The sequence below is a fragment of the Staurois parvus genome, unplaced genomic scaffold (genome assembly GCF_062004578.1).
Source record: "Staurois parvus isolate SC_StPar_1 unplaced genomic scaffold, SC_StPar_1.0 ptg000276l, whole genome shotgun sequence".
In the NCBI taxonomy this organism is placed as follows: domain Eukaryota; kingdom Metazoa; phylum Chordata; class Amphibia; order Anura; family Ranidae; genus Staurois; species Staurois parvus.
In genome coordinates this window covers 3,619,474-3,640,053 of record NW_028318072.1, presented here as the reverse complement: position 1 = coordinate 3,640,053, position 20,580 = coordinate 3,619,474, and the positions used below count along the sequence as shown (strand labels likewise).

The 20,580-nt window shown below is 43.2% G+C and overlaps 1 protein-coding gene across 4 annotated transcripts in view; it reads left to right on the top strand.

Moving 5' to 3' along the window:
* The window catches only part of KCNIP3 (potassium voltage-gated channel interacting protein 3), a 203,441-nt gene that overhangs the window by 157,677 nt on the left and 25,184 nt on the right, over positions 1-20,580 (top strand). For all 4 annotated transcript variants that reach the window (XM_089681725.1, XM_089681726.1, XM_089681728.1 and 1 more), the window contains 2 exons: positions 5,420-5,544; positions 15,860-15,929. In XM_089681725.1, the coding sequence (XP_089537851.1) occupies positions 5,420-5,544; positions 15,860-15,929 (195 nt within the window). The remainder of the gene's footprint in view (positions 1-5,419; positions 5,545-15,859; positions 15,930-20,580) is intronic.

Here is a 20,580-nt window from a genome sequence, read left to right as displayed (position 1 = left end):
GTGAACTTTTCCCTATGGTGCAGTCATCAAGCCGTTAAGGAAGTATTTGAATCCACTGGTTCCAGAGGTCCCCTTAAGGACGGTAAGGTGATCAGCCTGGGTGTGGGGCTCCTATTCCTCCGGATATGCTGGATACTAACAGGTACCTGTGGGCTTAATAGCTCCAGATAGGAGCCACAAAACAAGTGCCCGTAGTGTAGTAGATTATAAATCTTTTATTGTAGTACCGCATAAAACAGACAGGGTAGAGTGGTGAGCAGAAATAACACACTATACGTTAATTAAAATGGCCGCCCGGGCTTCCTTCCAGCTCCAGGCAGCAGTAGTGTCATGTGCTGTCTGGTTCCTCCTGAGGCCTTTTGTGCAATGGCACTTCTTCAGAGGGAGAAAGCACCCCCGCTCGCTGTGTGAAGTAATTGACAGATCAGCCCCGCCTACTGGGTTTGCCCATATAAGTCCACACTAAGATGGCTGCCAGATTGGCCTGACGAAGGAGTGAGCATGCTCCAAACGCAAGCCATCTTGGAAACCCGGTTCATGTGGTGACTTCATCCCTGAGAGCCTCCCTGCGCCCCTCTGCTACTCCCTGAGCCCGGGACACCTCCGGAGCGGTGGGAATACACCCAGAGCGCGGCCAAAGGACCTGATGCTCCCACTGGACCTCCATCACTTGACATGCCTACCTGTTACCTATCTATGTGAGTGCAATTTCACCATTAAATCTGCCTGATTTTAACCGTCTACACTTAGAGTGGTGCTGCTGTCTCTCTTCTCTACCTGCATTAGGAGTATCTACAAGCTCTTACAGCCGGCTGCCTCCCCGGACAAGTCCTTACTACTACAAGTCCCCCACTACAGATGGACTTGGACACCACCTCCACATGGACCTTCTACTAACCCCCTTTGCTGATGGTCCATCCCCAACGCACAAAGGGTAGATGCATCTTAGCGCTCTCTACCCCCACTCACCCCTCTATGCAAACCTTACCTTTACAACCCCAGCCCAATATATGGGTATACCACTTAGTGGGTTTCTCTTCCTCCTACCTGAAAACCAGTGGTCAGGATGAACCCTTGCTACTCCTTTTGGATCCACCCCCCCATCTTTGTTTTTACATTTTCTAACACCAACCTGGACGAACCCTTACATTCTACCTACAGATTTCAAACCTAGGGAAGCTCCCAAGATCTACTCCTCCTCTTCTCCTCCTACTCCCATTTCTCTATAGAAAAAAAAGTGTTCCTCTTAATGTATCCATTGCCTTATAAACGATGCACAACCGATGACTTAGGTCTTTACTTATACGTTTTCTGACGTTCTCAACATGTAAACTGAATTCTACATATATAAATTCCTTTACATGCTTTTTAAATGAAGCCTGCCATGAGAGAAACAAGAAGACTGCCATCGCTAACCTCTCCCTCTAAAAATGTTTTTTTTTTCTTTGACTTACCTGATTTGTACACGTATTCTGGGTTAGTGACTTAAAATATAATAAAGCCAAATGACTCATCACAAAAGCCAGGCAACTAGCATTTCAACAGAAAAACACCTGCATTTCCCTTATGGCAGGTTTACTTTAAAGTGTTACTAAACCAACAACAATAAAATCAGTCTGTATATGCAGTAAAGCATGCTTGTTGTACTCACTGTGGAACTTAAGTTGTTAATCCTCTGCATTATGTAAAAAGGCTGTTTGATTCTGTCTTCTCTGATCCTCCACTTCTTCCACAGTCCCCAATCCATCTGCTAATAGTACAGAGCCCTAGGAGACACTGAACATGCTCAGTTTGGTGTGTATTGCTAGAGAGTTTTTTTGTTAATTGCATATCTTTGTGACTCTGTGACATGCTAAACCCTACAATTTGGGAAGTACCCACGGTTTATAATTTTTCTCGCTTGTTGACTTTATTGTCTCTAATAAAATATTATTCTGCAAAGGTATTCCTTTTGGTGTCGTTAGCACTTGTGTTTGCAGTTAGCTCATTTAACCATGTGTTAGAGGGATTGAGGTGTTCTTGGAGTCGATGCACAGAACAGTGAACCCAAAATTATCAAGTGGATCCTTTGTGAGTAGCGCTACAGATGTCTATTCATGCAGAAACAATTGAAATAGCTGTGAGTGTTCTTCATCTTTCTTTAAAAATATAAAGTATAACAATGATGGGCGATAAACAATGAAAAATTTGCAACTGCGTCATCAAGATCTACAAAAGATAACAAACAGTTCAGCATTATAAAAATCGCATTCAATAAAGTACAAGGACGAAACAACAAGCTATTAAACATCCAAGTAAACTGCGTATGTGCATAGTTTGGTTTCTTTCTTGCATTTAGAATTTTGTTTTATATGCTGTGAAACTTTTGCCCTAGACTTCTGCCATCCTTTGAACACACAAGGCAGCCATTTCTCATCATCATTGCCAGACCTCATTTGTTTGAACCGCATTGGCCCGGAGAACATTTGCCCTTTTACCGCCCTTGCTCTTCTGGGGCAGGGACATACTCTGTACAATAAAGCAGAATGTGACTGTGTTATAATATAATATATTATATTAAATAAATAGATACAACTTTACATCAGTGTTTACTCAGCATGTTAATACAGGTCACCTGGGAACAAAATCCCCACGTGTGGGATGGAAACAAATACCTTTAATGAGGTTGAAGACGCTAGGACTAAACACAGTGCAAGCTTGATAATAAATTGAGCCAGACATGACATCCCATGAAATGGAAAGATTATAGGGCAGATGGGATGAGTAAGTTGGCTCTGTGGTAATTTGATGCATTGTAAGGAGCACTATAAGAGAGCTAAAGTAGTAAATGGATCTCTAGCAAAACAAATACCACTTATGTACTAAGCAAAGCTACTCAGTTTTGCAGATACAATACACTCACGGGCATATATGATACCAGAAGCATTTCTGAGCTGCGCTGCATGACTGATATGAAATAACACCGCAATGCACCTAGTACAGATAGGTTATAAAACTTTGCTATATAAGAATCAAACACATGACCTTTTTAAAATTACAAGCTATAAACCGGCGCAATAAACAACAAAGTTGTCATACTACAACATTTTATATAAAAGTAAAGTGTTACTAAACCCACAACAGTAAAATCAGTCTGTATATGCAGTAAAGCATGCTTGTTATACTCACTGTGGACCTAAGGGGTTAATCCACTGCATTGTGCAAAAAGGCTGTTTGATCCTTTCTTCTCTGTTCCTCCCCAAATGGCCACCTCTTATCTCCAGACTGAACAGTAGCCATGCACATGCTCAGTTTGGTGTGTATTACTAGCGAGGGTTTTTTTTCTCTTAGGAGAGTGCATGTGATCAGCACAGGGCCATTCAGAACTGTTCAGACAGAGATCAGGGGACTTCCATCCTCCTAGAGTTGAAAGAAAACTCCTACAAGCTTTAGCTAGTGCTGGGTTGGACACTGATAGAAGCCACAAGACTGCTCTAACTACTGATGAGAAAAGGTATTTAGAAGTTTATATTTACTAAAATAATTGTATTTCCATGTTGTGTGTACTGTGGGAAATCAGATATAGTGAATGCAGAGTCCTGGGTTTAGTAACACTTTAATGAAGAACACTTTTTGTTGACCAAAATGATGGGTCTAGAACAGGGGCGGACTGACCATTTGGCAACTCAGGCACTGCCCGAGGGCCCGGGGTCAGTAGGGGGCCCCATGAGATGCCCCTGGTACCTTCTTCATAGACTTTTTTGAGTTTGGGCAAGGACACAGGGGCCCCATGATCCCCTATTGCCCGGGGGCCCCATGCGTTGTCAGTCCACCCCTGGTCTAGAAAACCTTGCCTCTTCCCAGCCCTCTAGTACTTTATGTTGACTGAAGTGATTGAACTAAAAATACAAGGGAACAGCATGGAATCTACTGTAGTTAGCATTTTTGTCTAGAAAGGCTGAGGAGGCTTGGGTGTAGATCTAAACAAGCCACCAATTGCATGAAATTTGAATTTCCTTCTTGCATTTGTGAAGTTTGCGAAAAAACATTATTGTATAAATGTGGTGATTACATTTTCCTGGCGCATGTGTGACAGCATACTCATGGGCTTAGCCCTATCCACTTAAAGTGTTACTAACCCCAGGACCCTGCATTCACTATATCTGGTCTTCCACAGCACACAGAACATGGAAATGAAATTATTTTAGTAAATACAAACAGCTAAATACCTTTTCTCTTCAGCAGTTAGAGCAGTCTTGTGACTTCTATTAGTGTCCAGGTGAGCACTGGTTAAAGCTTGTAGGGGGAGTTTTCTCTAGGAGGATGCAGAACCCCTGACCTCTGTCTGGACAGTGCTGATTGGCCCTGTGCTGATTGCATGCGCTCTCCCAAGAGAAAAAAAAAACCTCTCTAGCAATACACACCAAACTGAGCATGTGGAGTGTCTCCACATGATATGTTTTATCAGGAGATAAGAAGGGAGCACTGGAGGAAGGGGAGGATCAGACAAGGATCAATACACCCCAAACTGAGTATGTGCAGAGTGTCTCCTAGGGCTCTGTACTCTGCAGATGGATTGGGGACAGTAGAAAAAGGGGAGGGTCAGAGAAGACAGGATCAGACAGCATTTTTACACAATGCAGAGGATTAACCCCTTAGGTTCCACGGTGAATATAACAAGCATGCTGTACTGCATATACAGACTAATTTTACTGTTGTTGGTTTAATAACACTTTAAGACCAACTTTTTTTTGCTTCTTCTTCTTCTTCTTTTTTTTGATTGATTGTCCAAAAAGCCAGTGTTCTCTTTGTTTACTGCTCCACAGCTACTTGATTGTTTTAGCATTTATGCCTTTACTTGACCAATTTCTTGCTGTCTGCAAGTCAGGTTCTACAAACTCTGCTGACTTTAGTCCCCATTCAAAGACTAGGATTCTAGAGTGTTGAGCCCCATCATGGTCTTCAGGGTCTTTTCTCTATATTCTTCAATGAATGGATCACTATTCCCATAAAAATATTGGAGCATATAATGTTTAGATAATACAAACATTTGGTGAAAATTTAGATTTTTGATGAAACTGATTGTTGTGCTAGGAATCGATATTCACGCTTTAACACAATTGTATGATCCTCCTTGCTGCCTTCTCTAAATAATGATTGTATTAAAAAAAGTTGAAGCAGCCAGGTGAAAAACGTAGTCCATGCTTCCCCATGATGTCTTTGTGTTCTCTTTGTCCTGGCTACAGACTGCTAAGAATGGTTTGAAGCACTGTGTAATATGTCTATTATATATACAATATTCCATTTTCATATATATGTGTGTGACCCTCTCGCTCTATAGAGAGAGAAAGATATACAGTAATATATATATATATATATATATATATATTATTGTTACAGTCCTATATAATAAATGTAACCATGTGCTCATGTCTTGCAGATAGCAGTGACAGTGAACTGGAGTTATCAACAGTGCGTCACCAGCCAGAAGGACTGGAACAGCTGCAGGCTGTCACCAAATTTACAAAGAAGGAACTTCAGTCTCTCTACAGAGGATTTAAAAATGTGAGCATTAAAGATGGCAATATTTATTGTAATTATGAAAAAAACTGTCCCATCTGTAATTTTTTTAATGTGACCACTTTCTTAACCACTTCAAGTCCAGACACTTTCACCCCCTTCCTGTCCAGGACAATTTTCAGCTTTCAGTGCTATCACACTTTGATTGACAATTACGCGGTCATGCAACACTGTACCCATATGAATTTTTTAGCATTTTTTTGAGACAGATAAAACTTTACTTTGGTGGTATTTATTCACCACTGGGATTTATATTTTGTTGCTATACAAATGAAGGTCCAAACATTTTGAAAAAAAAATGTTTTTGTTATAAAAATTTTATTTTTTAAATAATCTTTCTTCATAAATCTTGGCCAAAATGTATTCACCTATCTTTTTAGTAAAAAAAAAGAAAAAACCCAAATTAGTTTATAACCAAAAATTTATTATTATTTTACATTTTTTTTACATTTTTATTTTATTTTTTATATCATTATTTATGGGTTTTTTTTTACAGTGTCATCCTAGCAGTACATTGTCACCATAGTGACACTGTACTACTTGTGGGGGGTTATGAAGATTTTTTTTTTTTTACACTGATGCTTTTACACCCATAAGGAATGTAAAAGCAATCATTTCTCCTTTTCTCTGGCTGCATTCCTGCAGCCATTGAGAAATACTGTGAGAGCTGTGATTGGTCACAGCTTGTCACATGGCACAAGGCTGTTGTGAATAGCCTTGTACCTACCATGTGACCTATGTGATCATTCACAGTATTCACTAGTAGTAAGCAATGATGTCAGAAGTGACATCTTGCTTACTACTATTCATGTGATCACTGATTGGCCAATCAGTGATCACATGAATCGGGACCTCACGCAGAGGTCCCATACAGCAATTGGTGTTCCGCTGTGTCCGGATCGCGGTGCACGCACTCCCAGGGAGCGCGCACAGGCAGGGAATGCAGGAGGACATTTATAAATGGCCACCCGCTCCTGCGCTGCTCACAACCGGCCCATGTACATAAACAGCCATCTGGGAGCAGTGCTTAATTGGTTAATAGCTTAAAGGGCACCTGTCAGCAAAGCTCACACTCCCTGCTGATTGTAGAACTGTAGCTCTGACTAAGCTAGGAGCATGTTCGGTGGACCTCTGCAGAGAGCAGGTTTGCTGTTAGAAACCATGGGATCCCATACAGCCAACCTGACAGGGCTCCCTCCCCCCCCCAAAAAAAACAGTTTACTATGCTTCAGTTATGAATAAACACAGTGAGTGATAAGTATTGGTCACTCATTGTGTTCACTCAGGAAAGGAAGAGGCTGGTAAATGTGACATTTACTGGGCCCTTCCCCCACTCTCTATCCTGAAGGATCCTATTTTGTGGTTGCAGCTGCTGGTGGGAAGCAGAGGAGGGAAGCTGGCAGCACTACAAGGGTGGGGGAACAGAGGGGGGCCTGGGCAGCAGGGGGAAATGTATGGTGCACAGAAAGGGTGAAGGGTTTGGCAGGGGGGCAATTATTGGAACTGATCCCCTGTATGGCTCTCTGCGGCAGCTGAAAACCAGCGGGAGGGAGAGGAGAAGAAGCCAGTTTTCAGCTGCTGCAGAGAGAGCCATACAGGGGATCGGTTCCAGTAATGGCCCCCTGCCATGCCAATCACCTTCCCCATCCAAATCCTATTCACCTATCTGCCTGGGCCCCCCTGCTGGCCTGGGCCCCATACAGGAGAACTGGTGGTACCCCCTTATCCACAGCCCTGGCAGAGAGACTGCTGTTCTCACACAGAGAGCAGCAGTCTTTAGCTGCTTATGACTTATGGATGACAAACTGATTTTTTAAGAACTCTGGGGGTTATTTACAAAATCAGTAGCAAGGCTTCAAACACTTATCATTTTGATCCTAAATATAATTACATAATTTTCAAAGAAAGTTCAATTGGGCTTTAAAAGTCGATATTTTTCCTAAAATAATAAAGATGTTATATTTACCTGCTCTGAGCAATGGTTTTGCACAGAGCGGCCCCACATATCCTCTTTTGGGGTCCCCCACAGGCACTCTCGACCTACCTTCCAAGTGCCCCATACCTTGAAAGGTAGGTCGGGTTATTTACAAAATCATTAGCAAGGCTTCAAACACTTATCATTTTCATCCTAAATATAATTACATAATTTTCATAGAAAGTACAGTTGGGCTTTAAAAGTCGATATTTTTCCTAAAATAATAAAGATGTTATATTTACCTGCTCTGAGCAATGGTTTTGCACAGAGCGGCCCCACATATCCTCTTTTGGGGTCCCCCACAGGCACTCTCGACCTACCTTCCAAGTGCCCCCTAGCAAGCCGCTTGCTAAGGGGGCACTTGTGCAAACTCGATCCAGAGCCGGGCTGTCATTGGCTTTTGCTGCTGCCTCTGCGTCCTGCAAGGAGAGGGAGAGAGAGCAGCGCTAGATCAAGATAGAGCTCAGGTAAGAATTTGTTGGGAACTTATCATGGAAGGTTTTTTTAACCACTTCCTGACCGCCCTATAGCTGAAATACTGCTACAGGGCGGCACGGCTGAGCAAAATCACATATATATACTTGATTTGCATTTCCGGTTAGGGAGTGCACACGCTCACCACTCTGCTTGCGCTGCCATTGGCAGCTAAAGATGTCAATCACTGGGTCCTGGCCGGAGATTCCCCACCGGTGTAAAACTGACAGGGGAGAGACCTATGTGTAATCAACACAGGTCTCTCTCCTGCCAGCAAGGACATGCTGTTTTGCACAGCAGAGAAATACAAAGCAGCATGTCTCCTAAGTAAAACACACATAGCACATAATGTTAAACAGCACACAGTAAAACCGCACACAGTTAACCCTTTGATTGCCCCAGATGCTAACCCCTTCCTGCCCAGTGTCATTTTTATTAGCACTGATCACTGTATTAGTGTGATTGGGATGTCAGTGGCAGCTAGCCAGTTCCCACCCAGTGTCAGAATGCCCGCTGCAGTCCCGCTATAAGTCACTGATCACCACCATTACTAGTATAAAAAAAACATTCCAGTATATATATACCGCCATTTGTAGATGCTATAACTTTCACGTAAACCAATTAATTTACACGTATTGGGATTTTGTTAGCAAAGACATGTAGCAGAATACATTTCGGCTTAAATTTATGATGAAATTAGATTTTTTTACTGGATATGTTTTATAGCAAAAAATTTTGTTTTTTTCTTCAAAATTGGTAATCTTTTTTGTTTATAGTGCAAACAATAAAAAACATAGAGGTGACCGTAAGTAATCCCTATTTGTGGGAAAAAAGGATGTAAATTTCATTTGGGTGCAGTGTTGCATGACTGCGCAGTTGTCAGTTAAAGTAACGCAGCGCCATATAGCAAAAAATGGCCTGGTCAGGAAGGGGGGTAAATCATCAGGAGGGCAAGTGGTTAAAGTGATAATAAAGGTATTTTTTTTTAAATAATAAACATGTCATACATACCTGTTCTAAGCAGTCATGTTTTGCACAGAGCAATCCCAATCCTCCTCATCTTAGGTTCCCCGCCAACATTCCTGGCCCCTCCCTCCTGCCGAGTGACCCCAAAGCTTGGGGCACCTGAGCAGGCTTACTGCCAAACTGCTGCTCTGCATGTCCATTCACACACAGAGCGCAGTTCGGCCCTGCACCCTCTTCATTGGCTCACTGGCTGTAACTCCAATGACTCCCGCTGCTGTCTCCGCCAATGAGGAGGGAGAGCTGCTGCTCTTGTGCACATCGCTGGATCGAAAGAGGGCTTACGTCAGTGTTGGGGGGGGGCTGCTGCACAAAGTTTTTTTACCTACAGTTGTGTTCAAAATAATAGCAGTCAGACATCACTAACCTGATCAATCACTGTGTTTGGTAGAAATGATATTTCTACATGGCAAATAATTTACTAGCAGGTGTAGTAGAGTAATAGAAATCCAACAGACCCAACAGTCATGACATGCATGCTGCTGATTCTGTGTAATTGAATCACTAATTGAAAGGGGCATGTTCAAAATAATAGCAGTGTGGAGTTCTATTAGTGAGGTCATTCATTCTTTAAAAAACAGGTGGCAATTATTGCCCTTATTTAAGGAAGGAAGGCAGCAAATGTTGTACATGCTGGTTACAGTGCATTTCTCTCTGAAATTCTGAGGAAAATGGGTCGTTCCAGACATTGTTCAGAAGAACAGCGTACCTTGATTAAAAAGTTGATTGGAGAGGGGAAAACATATAAAGAAGTGCAGAAAATGATAGGCTGCTCAGCTAAAATGATCGCAAATGCTTTAAAATGGCAACCAAAACCTGAAAGACGTGGAAGAAAGCGAAAAACTACCATTCGAATGGATAGAAGAATAGCCAACATGGCAAGGACTCAGCCAACAATCAGCTCCAGGAAGATCAAAGAAGGTGTAAAGTTACCTGTGAGTACTATTACAATTAGAAGACGCCTATGTGAAGCCAAGCTTTCTGCAAGAAGCCCCCGCAAAGTCCCACTGTTGAAAAAAAGACATGTGCTGAAGAGGTTACAATTTGCCAAAGAGCACATTGACTGGCCTAAAGAGAAATGGCGCAACATTTTGTGGACTGATGAAAGTAAGATTGTTCTTTTTGGGTCTAGTGGCCGGAGACAGTTTGTCAGACAACCCCCAAACACTGAATTCAAGCCACAGTACACTGTGAAGACAGTGAAGCATGGTTGCACAAGCATCATGATATGGGGATGTTTCTCATACTACGGTGTTGGGCCTATTTATCACATACCAGGGATCATGGATCAGTTTGAATACATCAGAATACTTGAAGAGGTCATGCTGCCTTATGCTGAAGAGGAAATGCCCTTGAAATGGGTGTTCCAACAAGACAACGACCCCAAACACACCAGTAAACGTGCAACATCTTGGTTCCAGACCAACAAGATTGACGTTATGGAGTGGCCAGCCCGATCCCCGGATCCTAATCCAATAGAAAACTTGTGGGGTGACATCAAAAATGCAGTTTCTGAGGCAAAACCAAGAAATAGAGAAGAACTGTGGAATGTAGTCCAATCGTCCTGGGCTGGAATACCTGTTCACAGGTGCCAGAAGTTGGTTGACTCCATGCAACACAGATGTACAGCAGTTCTCAGAAACAGTGCTTATACAACTAAATATTAATTGATTCCAAGGAAAGCAAAATCTTCAAAATTTTTCAGTTTATATAGTGAATGTTTGAGTTTGTAAAGAAGAATACAAACACTGCTATTTTTTTGAACAGTCTAATATTCACTTTTCTTCACAACACAAATTTGATCTATTTTTGTTCATGTTTTGATTTGGAATACAATGTGTAGTGTTCCCAATGCATTTGTGTGTATGGAAATAAAAGCTATTAGAAGGAATTTTGATTCACTTTTTTCAACACACTGCTATTATTTTGAACACAACTGTATATTTACAGACATAAACATAAAAACCTTGAGCCTTTACAATCAATTTAATGTGGAGAATGCACTAAGGCAGGGGTGTCCAAACTTTTTTCAAAGAGGGCCAGATTGGATGAAGTGAACATGGTGGAGGGCCGAACATTTTTCCGAACATTCTTTGAACCATTACAATTAAATGCAAATAAATTATTTTATGCCAAGTTAATTGCAAACGACATACTTTTCATATCATAACATTAAGATCAACTGACAGCTGAGTTTTCACAATGTATTGAAAATAAATAAAAAAAAAACTTACCTGCACTAATGTGAAGGGTGAAAAAGGTAGCTGGAGCTTAAGTCTCTGCTCGGCAGCCTGGAGGGGAAGAGAAACACACTTCACGCTGGAAGCCCGGCCCTGACGTCACCGCCCTCTGTCGCTCCCAGCGCGTCGCAGTCACGCATGTGCACTGCTCTCAAGCAGAAGACTGTCTGCCACAGAAGGGAGGGCCGTGCGTCAGCCGCATTTACACAGACCAGGGAGAACGCGCCGCAGTCAGGCATGCGCACTGCCCTCTGCTCTCAAGCAGAAGACTGTCTGCCATAGAAGGGAGGGCCGTGGGAGGGCCACATTACACAGAGCAGGGAGGGCTGTTGGAGGGCCGTATTAAACCGACCCCTGGGCCGTAAATGGCCCGCGGGCCGGACTTTGGACATGCCTGCACTAAGGTAACACAAAATTCCCTAAAGACCTAAAGCTATTTGCTGTATAGTCTAGTAATAATTCCCACAAAATAAATGTTAATGACAGTGTACGACACATCCAAACATAAACCCCAGGAACCTTATGGATATTTTTTTTAAATTAAACTCTTCTATTACATGTATTTCTGGACACAGAATATTGACAGAGAGCTAACATTGCCTGAGCCTATCTTAAAACTGACTGACAGCCTTACCGTCAGTCTTGTCCAGTTGTGCAGATCCTCTCCTTTCCCAGTATGGCGTACACTAATTTCACTGCACACTGTGAGCTTCTCACAATGTGCATTGGAAGGACCATATGAAGCCCACTTTATTTCCTAGCTGGTGGACAACCAGATTCATCATCTTACTGTCCATGGCCTGCAGCTTTCAATAACTGGATCCAAAGTCGCATGACAAGTTGCACCCCATGTTTCCCAATGAGTACCATTCATATCTGTGTGACTTCACGTTGCAGCGACTTGAAGAGCCCATTCACACTTGTTTGACTTGTCATGCGACTTTGGGGTCCAAAGTAGGGTTGCCACCTCATCCTTTTAAAACCGAACACATATTAATTATGCAGGTTCTGCGGCTAATTAATTGCAGATAAGGTACTGGTAGGTAGTGAGTTTAGTTACCACCTTAATCAACCACAGAACCTGTGTAATTAATAATGTGTTTGGTTTTAAAGGGATGAGGTGGCAACCCTAGTCCAAAGTCGCATGACAAGTCACACTCCATGTTTCTCAATGAGTACCATATCTGTGCGACTTCAAGTTGCAGCGACTTGAAAGTAGTTCCTGCACTACTCTGATCCAACTTTCATGCAACTTGAGGGCCATAGATCTCCAAAGTCTCTTGAAAGTTGCACCTGAATGATATACATGCAACTTATGTGTAACTTTTTACAGCACAAACAATCATCCTTGGTCAAAGCCAAAGTCACATGAAAGTTGCCTCGAAGTAGCATCAAGTTGTGCTGTAAAGTTGCCATGAGAATCACATGATTTTGAAGTCGCACAAATGTGAACAGAGCCTACTTTGGTCCAAATTTCATTCGACTTGAGGACCATAGACTTCAATGTAAACCCTCCAAAGTTGCATGAAAGTCACAACTGAATAATATTCATGCAACTTGTGTACAACTTGTGTGTGACTTTTTAGAGCACAATCATCCTTGGTCAAAACCAAAGTCACACCAAAGTTGCACTCATCCAATGCCCCATCAAAGTCGCATCAAGTTGCAATGAAAATCGCACGATTTTGAAGTCGCACAAGTGTGAACGGAGCCTCAATAAAACAGTTGGGAACTGTTGAGACGATAATGCTTTGGTCAGGACTATGTAACATACAACATAGAGTATTTAGTGCAGTGGTTGGGGCAATGTATTGTACAACATAGCAAATAAAATGTAGTGGTCAAGAAAATGTAAAGTATAGAGTACAACAATTGAAGCTATGTAATATAAAATATATTGCATACAGTGCAGTGGTGAGGACTATATAATTTATACAGTGCACAGGTTAGGACCATGTAATGTACAATGCAGATACTGTATACCAGAGGTCTCCAAACTTTCTAAACAAAGGGCCAGTTGATTACCCTTCAACCTTCAGAGGGGCCAGACTGTGGCCAGTAGGAGTAAAAAAAATGTCCTGGCTTTGGTAACCGTGCTCCATCATTGGCTTGTAAAGCGCTGAGCAAACTGTTGGCACTATATAAATCCTGTATAATAATAATAATAATTGGCGTCCGCGAGAGGAATAGGGCCTCATCATTGGTGTCAGTGAGAGGATTAGTGCCCCATCATTGGTGTCTGTTGGAGGAATCATTGGTGTCAGTGGGAGGAATAGTGCCCCATCCTTTGTGTCTGTTGGAGGAATCATTGGTGTCAGTGGGAGGAATAGTGCCCCATCCTTGGTGTCAGTGGCAGGAATTATACCCCATTGTTAATGTCAGTGGCAAGAATTAGCCTCATTGTTAATGTCAATGGCAGGAATTATGCCCCATTGTTAATGTCAATGGCAGGAATTATGCCCCATTGTTAATGTCAGTGGCAGGAATTAGCCCCCATTGTTAATGTCAGTGGCAGGAATTATACCCCATTGTTAATGTCAGTGGCAGGAATTATGCCCCATTGTTAATGTCAGTGGCAGGAATTATACCCCATTGTTAATGTCAGTGGCAGGAATATGCCCCATTGTTAATGTCAGTGGCAGGAATTATACCCCATTGTTAATGTCAGTGGCAGGCATTATACCCCATTGTTAATGTCAGTGGCAGGAATTAGCCCCCATTGTTAATGTCAGTGGCAGGAATATGCCCCATTGTTAATGTCAGTGGCAGGAATTATACCCCATTGTTAATGTCAGTGGCAGGCATTATACCCCATTGTTAATGTCAGTGGCAGGAATTATACCCCATTGTTAATGTCAGTGGCAGGAATTAGCCTCATTGTTAATGTCAGTGGCAGGAATTATACCCCATTGTTAATGTCAGTGGCAGGAATTATACCCCATTGTTAATGTCAGTGGCAGGAATTAGCCTCATTGTTAATGTCAGTGGCAGGAATTATACCCCATTGTTAATGTCAGTGGCAGGAATTATACCCCATTGTTAATGTCAGTGGCAGGAATTATACCCCATTGTTAATGTCAGTGGCAGGAATTATACCCCATTGTTAATGTCAGTGGCAGGAATTAGCCCCATTGTTAATGTCAGTGGCAGGAATCAGCCTTATTGTTAATGTCAGTGGCAGGAATTATACCCCATTGTTAATGTCAGTGCAAGGAATTATGCCCCATTGTTAATGTCAGTGGCAGGAATTATGCCCCATTGGTAATGTCAGTGGCAGGAATTAGGCTCATTGTTAATGTCAGTGGCAGGAATTAGGCTCATTGTTAATGTCAGTGGCAGGAATTATACCCCATTGTTAATGTCAGTGCAAGGAATTATGCCCCATTGTTAATGTCAGTGGCAGGAATTATGCCCCATTGGTAATGTCAGTGGCAGGAATTAGGCTCATTGTTAATGTCAGTGGCAGGAATTAGGCTCATTGTTAATGTCAGTGGCAGGAATTATACCCCATTGTTAATGTCAGTGCAAGGAATTATGCCCCATTGTTAATGTCAGTGGCAGGAATTATGCCCCATTGGTAATGTCAGTGGCAGGAATTAGGCTCATTGTTAATGTCAGTGGCAGGAATTAGGCTCATTGTTAATGTCAGTGGGAGGAGTAGTGTCCTAAGGGCCAGATAAAGACAAGCAAAGGGACATATCCAGCCCCCGGGCCGCAGTTTGGAGACAACTGCTGTATACAATGCAGCAGTCGGAACTACTGTACGCAGCATACTGGGGGGGATTTATTAAAACTGGAGCACTCAGAATCTGGTGCAGCTGTACATGGGAGCCAATCAGCTTCTAACTTTAACTTGTTCAATTAAGGTTTGCCAATAAGCCTAGGTTCACACTACAACAGTGTGGTACGTCGCATGTGATTCGCACAGGAACGGCACCGTATTCCTGTACAAATCACATGCAATTTGTATGCGGTGTGATTAGAGCCATACATTTTGTATGGCTCTATTTGCACCGTACCCACACCAAAAACGTGCAGGAACCTTTTTTGGTCCACACTAGAATCAGATTTCATAGGTATTCACACCTATAAGATCCGATTCTGCACATCGCACCGCGTTTTATGGACTGATGTGGGGGTGTTGTTAACTTAACATACACACCTGCATCGGTTCATATAAACGGGGTGCGATTTGTGATGCGGTGCGGAATTCGCACTGAAAACGCTGTGAATTCCGCACTGCATCAGTGTGAACCAGGGCTTAAACCTGGAAGGTGAATGGTTTCTATGCAGAGCTGCACCACATTTTGCACTCTGCAGTTTTAGTAAATAACGCCCACAGTGCAGTGCTCAGGACTATACGATGTACAACCTAGTGCAGCAGTCAGAGAACAGGGGTCAAGACTGCAAATGTAATGCAGCAGAATGCAGCAGTGTGCCCCCTTAAATGTGGGAAGCCAGCAGCTTGCATTTTTACCTACATTGGAGTCCAGTGGATTGTGTGTGTGTACATTGAATTAGTTCAACTTTCCTATTACCTCTGTGACAGAAATAATAAATGAAACCTCTTTTTCTATTATTTTTTTAGGAGTGCCCCAGTGGATTGGTGGATGAGGAAACATTCAAGCTCATATATTCGCAGTTTTTTCCTCAAGGAGGTCAGTGAATTTATCTTGTGTTTTATATAGAATTCTTAGTTATTATAGTTTATAGATTAATAGAAATGAATTCAAAGAAAACATTTCCTGATCTTCTATCTAATGATTAGCTCATCTTAACCGCTTCCCTACCGCCCTATAGCAGAACTACTGCTACAGGGCAGCAGGGCTGTGCAAAATCACACCCTACCGCCATGACTCTGCATTGCATATATGCATATGGCCTGTGGGAAGTGGTTAAGCTACAGCAGCTATTAAATTGGACTGTTCTACACGGGCCAGTCTCTGCTCCCCACGTGCAACAATAAGCTTTGGCCACCCATGCCCTTGGACCAAGTTTGGTAGGTCCTGACCACTGGAGAACAGGAGCATCCTACAAGAGCTGCAGTTTTGGAGTTGCTCTAACCCAGTTGTCTAGCCATTACAATTTGTCCCTTGTCAAAGTTACTCATGTCTTTACATTTTTTTTCTGTTTTCAACACATGACTTCAGGGACAACATGTTCACTTGCTGCCTAATATATCCCACTCACTTTCAGGTGCCATTGTAAAGAGATAATCAATATTATTCACTTTACCTGTCAGTGGCCTTAATGTTATTGCTGATCAGTGTATATATGCAGCTATAGACCTATAGTAGCATCAAGCAGGCAGTGTGAAATCGATATAGATTTTTTGTTTAGTGATCATCTTACAACCATTCAATTTCCCCACACTTCATCTCCCAGAGGTACAACAGGAAGTGAGATATAATCCCCTCAAAGTGAGTACATTTGCCATCTTTAACAGTTGTCACCCTTTTACTGCTCTTCTGTAAACTGTAACAACTGTAAAATTCATCACTTTCTGACCCAGTGACAATAGTCACCAGGACAAAGTTATGGTAAATCTTTGGATTGTGGGGACTGGTAATGGAGTATGTTACATGTTACACCCTTCATACAGGTGTAATGTGTGATATGCTCCAAAATGTGAACTTGAATTTAGTTGTCACTTCCTGTGACAGTTAAGGCACATATCCAGGGGCGGACTGACCATTTGGAAACTCGGGCACTGCCCGAGGGCCAGGGGTCAGTAGGGGGCCCCATGAGATGCCCCAGGTACCTTTTTCATAGGCTTTTTTGAGTTTGGGCAAGGACACAGGGGCCCCATGATCCCCTATTGCCTGGAGGCCCCATGAGTTGTCAGTCCGCCCCTGCACATATAAATGTAATTTATGTACATTACTGTAGAGCCCATCATAGTGTTAACATCATGTAGAGATGATCACATTCATCCATTATGTGAAAAGGTCCCTGGTTTGAAACCAGGTGGAAAAAGTTTTTCCCCCTGGACCTGGTATCTCACAACTGCTACATTCACCCTCTTGCTGTATTCTACACTCTCTAAATCACATCCTCAATCTCTCCATCTCTACTGGCATCTGACTCTACCCTCTAAAACATGCACTGGTCAACCCCATACTTATGGGACCTCACCGGTCTGAACAATCTAGGACCCATCTTCAGGGCTGGTGCTAGACTATTTTGTGCCCTAGGCAAAAGTAGCTACTTGCCCCCCCCCCCCCCAAAAAAATATAACACTGTACACACTGCCCCCCTTCCTGCGCATAATGCCCCCCCCCTTTAACCGTACACCTCCCTTCCTGTATACACTTCCCCCATTCCTGCACACACTGTGCCCTTTAACCCTACACCCTCCCTTTCCTGTACACACTGCCCCTCTTCCTGCACACACTGTGCCCTTTAACCCCACAATCTCCTTCCTGTACACACTACCCCCCCCCTTCCTGCACACATTGCCGCCCTTCTTGCACACCTTGTGCCCTTTAACCCTACACCCCCTCTTCATGCACACACTGTGCCCTTTAACCCTCCACTCCCCCTTTCCTGTACACACTGCCCCTCTTTCTGCACACACTGTGCCCTTTAACCCTACACTCCCCTTCCTGCACACACTGTGCCCTTTAACCTTACACCCTCCTCTTCATGCACACACTGTGCCCTTAGCCCTCCACCCCCCTTCCTGCACACACTGTGCCCTTTAACCCTACATCCCCCCTTCCAGTACACACTGCCCCCCTTTAACGCTACACCCCCCCTTCCTGCACACAATACCCCCCCTTCCTGCACACACTGTGCCCTTTAACCCTACACTCCCCTTCCTGCACACACTGTGCCCTTTACCCTTACACCCTCCTCTTCATGCACACACTGTGCCCTTAACCCTCCACCCCTTTCCTGCACACACTGTGCCCTTTAACCCTACACCCCCTTCCAGCACACACTGCCCCCCTTTAATGCGCCCCCCCCCTTCCTGCACACACAGTGCCCTTTAACCCTACATCCCCCTTCCTGTACACACTGCCCATCTTTAACGCTACACCCCCCCTTCCTGCATTCACTACGCCCCCTTCCTGTACACACTGCCCCCCCTTTAATGCTACACACCCCCTTCCTTCACACACTGTGCCCTTTAACCCTACACCCCCCTTCCTGTACACACTGCCCCGCTTTAATGCTACACCCTCCCCCTTCCTGCACACACTACCCCCCTTTAATTCTACATCCACCCTTCCTGCACACACTGCACCCCTTTAACCCTATACCCCCCCTTCCTGCACACACTCACCTTTAACCCTACACCCCCCCTTCCTGCACATACCACCCCACTTTAATGCTTCAACCCTGGCTAACACACATATGGCATTGTACATACATGCCCACCATCACAGAAGCAGCAAAGCCAATGGTCAAAGAACTCCAGAGTGCCTGTCTGGCCCTTAAGTTACACAATGACACCAGTAGCTGCCTTGTTTGCTTCTATTCCCTCTGACACCCTCTCCCCTGCCAGCACACTCCCCCAGTTTTCAGCTAGAACCGGAAGCTGCACCCACTGTTCTTGTGACACAGTCAGTCCAGTTGCAGCAGCGGCAGCAGGTAAACACATACAGCAATGAGGAAAGCTGAACAGCAGCAAGTGGCTAATCACAATGCAAGTGAGTGCCCCGGCACCAATGTCAATCACAATCGCCAAGCCAATGACTTCTGGACAGGAGCATGCCTGCTGGAGTGATGACATAGGGTCGCTTGTCAGTGGTCCTCACGCTGATCTTACTGGGTGCAGAGATCAGGGGACTAATTTACTAACTGACTTATCAGTATGGATGCCATACTACTTCCTCAAAGTCAGTCTTTCCAAAATTGAGCTCATCTTAAAATAAGCTGAAGGTAGATTTAATCCTAACCATGTGACTGAAGCTCTTCGTAAGTGTTGACTTATTATTAGTTATATCTCTATTTGGCTAAAGAGGATTGATCTAGTTTAATTTGGTTGCTACAACTGAATACTGTAAGGAGCTGTTTTGATACCTTGGAGAGTGCTGCCTGTCTTCTCCTTTATTTTTTGCGTACTTTGATTGACGATAGCTTCCTTATTACCCCTATAAATGACCAGAATTAAAAAAAAAAGATTTGTCCCTCCACCCATATGGATATTTCGCAATTACCACTTGCAGCCAACAGGTGGAGGCCAGGAGCAACATAAATCCCCAGGCTGACTTGTTTCTGTGTTTTGAATAGTGTTGTGAACAGACATGAATAGCAGGATATCAGATTACACATAAACACAGCCTAAAGACTTAAAGGACATACACACATATTCCTAACTGCTAACAAGCATTGTATCCCTCAAAAATTTCAGTCCATATGAGCAGTCAACAAGTGCAGAGCTGATATTTTGTTTTATTATAAAAATGCCCAGCATGCTATGAAAAAATATCATAAAGCTGACGTATTAAAAATTAATCTGTAACATAGTTACATAGTTAGCCTGGCTGAAAAAAGACAAAAGTCCATCCTGTTCAACCATTAAAAAAAAAAAAGATATAATCCTATACCAACAGTTGATCCAGAGGAAGGCAAACAAACCCAGTAAAGCATGATCCAATTTGATCCTGCTAATTCTTTCCTGATCCCCCGAGAAGCAATCGAATATTCCCTGGATCAACTTTACCTATAAATGTTAGTATCCAGTTATATTCTGTGTATCTAAGAAACAATCCAGGCCTTTTTTTAAAGCAATCCACTGAGCTGGCCAGAACCAACTCTTGAGGGAGTCTATTCCACATTTTCACAGCTCTCACTATGAAGAAACCTTTCCATGTTTGGAGATTTAATTTTTTCTTCCTCCAGACATAAAGAGTGCACCCTTGTCCTCTGTGATGACCTCAGGGTGAATAACTCCACACCGAGTTCACTATATGAACCACTGATGTATTTATACATGTTGATCATATCCCCTGGATAGAGAGAAAACAGGTGGCGCACACACCTAGTGCATTATCTAGCTAGCCCTGGTTATTTACTACTTGACCTCCATACAGGTTGGTCATCAGCTCTGAGGAAAGGGATTCGTCAGCCATTTGACCGCACTGACAGTGAGAACACCTTGCCCACCGTTGTGGCCATTGTAATTTTTCTATGCTTTTTAGATACATGCTTCATCTGTGAGTATGTTTTTATTATTTCATTCCTACAATAAACCTTGGATAATGCACTAGGTGTGTGCGCCACCTGTTTTCTCTCTATCCAGTGGCTGATTTCCCCGTCTGAGGAGGGCTGCACCCCTGGAACATTTCCTTTGGTTGTCGC